The sequence below is a fragment of the Lactuca sativa genome, chromosome 4 (assembly GCF_002870075.4).
Source record: "Lactuca sativa cultivar Salinas chromosome 4, Lsat_Salinas_v11, whole genome shotgun sequence".
NCBI lineage: Eukaryota > Viridiplantae > Streptophyta > Magnoliopsida > Asterales > Asteraceae > Lactuca > Lactuca sativa.
This window is the reverse complement of record NC_056626.2, coordinates 329,442,338-329,444,734: the sequence shown is the minus strand read 5'-3', so window position 1 is coordinate 329,444,734 and position 2,397 is coordinate 329,442,338. Positions and strand designations below refer to the sequence as shown.

At 30.5% G+C, this 2,397-nt stretch overlaps 1 protein-coding gene across 2 annotated transcripts; it reads left to right on the top strand.

Annotated features, from left to right (window-relative positions):
• The first annotated feature begins 925 nt into the window (after positions 1–925).
• On the top strand, positions 926–2,173 carry LOC111901846 (mediator of RNA polymerase II transcription subunit 15a). Of its 2 annotated transcripts, none has more exons than XM_023897705.3 (4): positions 926–1,187; positions 1,484–1,551; positions 1,659–1,770; positions 1,918–2,173. In XM_023897705.3, the coding sequence occupies exons 2-4, from the start codon at positions 1,487–1,489 to the stop codon at positions 2,008–2,010; spliced, it is 270 nt and encodes an 89-aa protein (XP_023753473.1). In that variant the 5' UTR covers positions 926–1,187; positions 1,484–1,486; the 3' UTR covers positions 2,011–2,173. The 2 variants fall into 2 exon arrangements, with proteins under 2 accessions (XP_023753473.1, XP_023753472.1); XM_023897704.2 differs by having other exon boundaries at positions 931–1,187; positions 1,473–1,551.
• Positions 2,174–2,397: the final 224 nt, after the last annotated feature.

The window sequence follows — 2,397 nt, the reverse complement described above, 5'->3', positions numbered from 1 at the left end:
CTTACATCCTTTATCTTATCTCAATTTCTCTCAAAGATCTTTCAGAACTTATATTCAAATATTAAGATCTAAGTCACTCTATCCTTCGGATCATGTCATTGTGACTTCTTCACTTAAGCTGATCATTCTTACTAACTTGTGTTTGATTGCAAACTTCGTTACGAATCAATTTAGTGTTTACTTGATATATAACTTGCAGTCATTTATATCACCTTACTTTTCCACACTTACATTTCTGCATCTAACAATCTAACATCTCTAACTTCTAATTATTGTTGAGCTTTATGATCATTTGAGATTAACTTTATTCCACAACTTATAACTTGTTCTAACGTTTGTTCAAGTGTTTGTCCAAAATTTTTCTCTAACATTAAGGTTTTGAGAATCTATTGGTTCTGCCGGATACTAGAGTTTTTCTAGAGAGATTTCATCTATCACATTCGGCCTAGTTTTTGGTTTTCATTTTACATGAAAAAATGGTGGTCATCAAAGAAGATATTGGGGCTGATTAGAATCTATGATGTAAAATGGATGTGTGGCAAGGGTGATCTTATTACAATGGAGTGTAAGTGTAGCCATTAGATAATATAAACTAATTGAAAATATAAATTTAAGGGCAAAACGAAAGTTAATTCTATGGACCAAATTCATGACGAAATTCTTAGTAAATATTATTTTTTTTAAATTAAAACTTTTTTGGACAAAAAGTTAGAAGTAAGAGAGTGTTTGGATAGAAAAAAAAAAAAAGTGTTTATACTTTATTGCTTATCCTCATCTTTATATAAGTTAAATTTAAGTGTTTAGATAAAAAACATAAAGAGATAATAAGATAATTTTAAAATGCATCCCTTTATATATCTTATGGCTTATTTCTGATTTCAAATATTTTTATCAAAACTGTTTTCTCTAGCTATATAAGCTAATTTATGCCACACCATTCGGTGTTTACATCTATATTACTAAGTTTCTTGCTACCCTATATTTTTATTTTTTTGTCTCCACTGTCTCGTCATCCATCGAAGTAGGGATCGTCGTTCACGTCTTTGTCACCAGCGACCATCTGAGGGCAATCCCATCGGTTACGAGCAAATCGATTCAATCTCTGAGTATACTCGATCGTTTACTTATGAGTTGTTGAATTTTGATTTTGATTGCTTTATCTCCAAGAAGAATTAGGCATTTGTCTGGTATGTACGCTATATAATTGTCTGGTATGATCGATAGAATTAAAACACACCTCTGATTAAATGCTCAATTGTCAATTTTGATGTCTAGAGTGTTGTTAGCACAGCTTATATTGCTAATTGGAACTCAAATTTTAATGATCGCTACATTTGATCACTCTTTTCCCCCTACAGTAAACGATTTTGTGTTGTTATTAAATTATAGTTCTAGATAGGAATTGACACTTTTTTTTTTTTTTTTTTTGTATAAATATATTATTAAATCATTTCTGAGTGTTACAAATACAGTTCTATTTTAGTTGATGGATACAAGCAATTTGAGGTTTCAGCTGCAAGCAGCTTCAAGGCGAAGGATGGTGAACAGGATGTGTGTATCTAACTATTTACCATTTACAGATTACGTCCTTCTCTTAAATTTAAGTGGTTTAAGAATATGATTATGCTAATATTGTTGTTCATGTTGCTTTTATGTAGAATGGTTACCTTGAAGAGGCATCTGCCTTTCTCTGGACAGGAAGGACAAGAGGAACTTAATAAAATAGCAGTGAGATTTGAAGAGAAGATGTATAATGCTGCAACAAGCCCGGTTTGTTGTTTATTTTTGTAGTTTTTGGTATTTTTGTGTAGAGATGGAATGGAAGTAGTTATTAAATTGAAGAATGAATGAATGTTGTGTGATATGTGGTGATGTACTTTGGGGACTAAAACTTTTCTATTTATATTCGATTTGCAGGTTGATTATTTACAGAAGATATCATTGAAGATTCAGAGAATGGAACGTAGGGTTCCCATTCCAGCTGCACAAGCACAGGGTCATTGGAATTGACTAATTTGTAAATTTGTTGGATAATTCAGTACGAATAATCAACAACTTTAAACTCTTTTAGTTTTCTGTGGTTATTGCTTAGTTGTCAAACAATTTAATTGTTGTCTGTGTTAGATTCAAAGATGTGACGAACTCTATGGAATTTAAATTTAAATTTTGATTACGTTGTTTGTTAATTTTCATTAAGACAAATAATAGACGAATCATGTTTACATGAATGAGAGAGAATAATCACTAACATGTACAAAATATGCCAAATTACCTTTCTAATCATTTGATAAAATCATGTTTTTTGTTTTTGGAAAACTATATTTTTTTGTCCGCTATATTTTACTATTTATTGCGAAATTGATTTTTTCCAACCACTTATGAATTGATTCACATTAT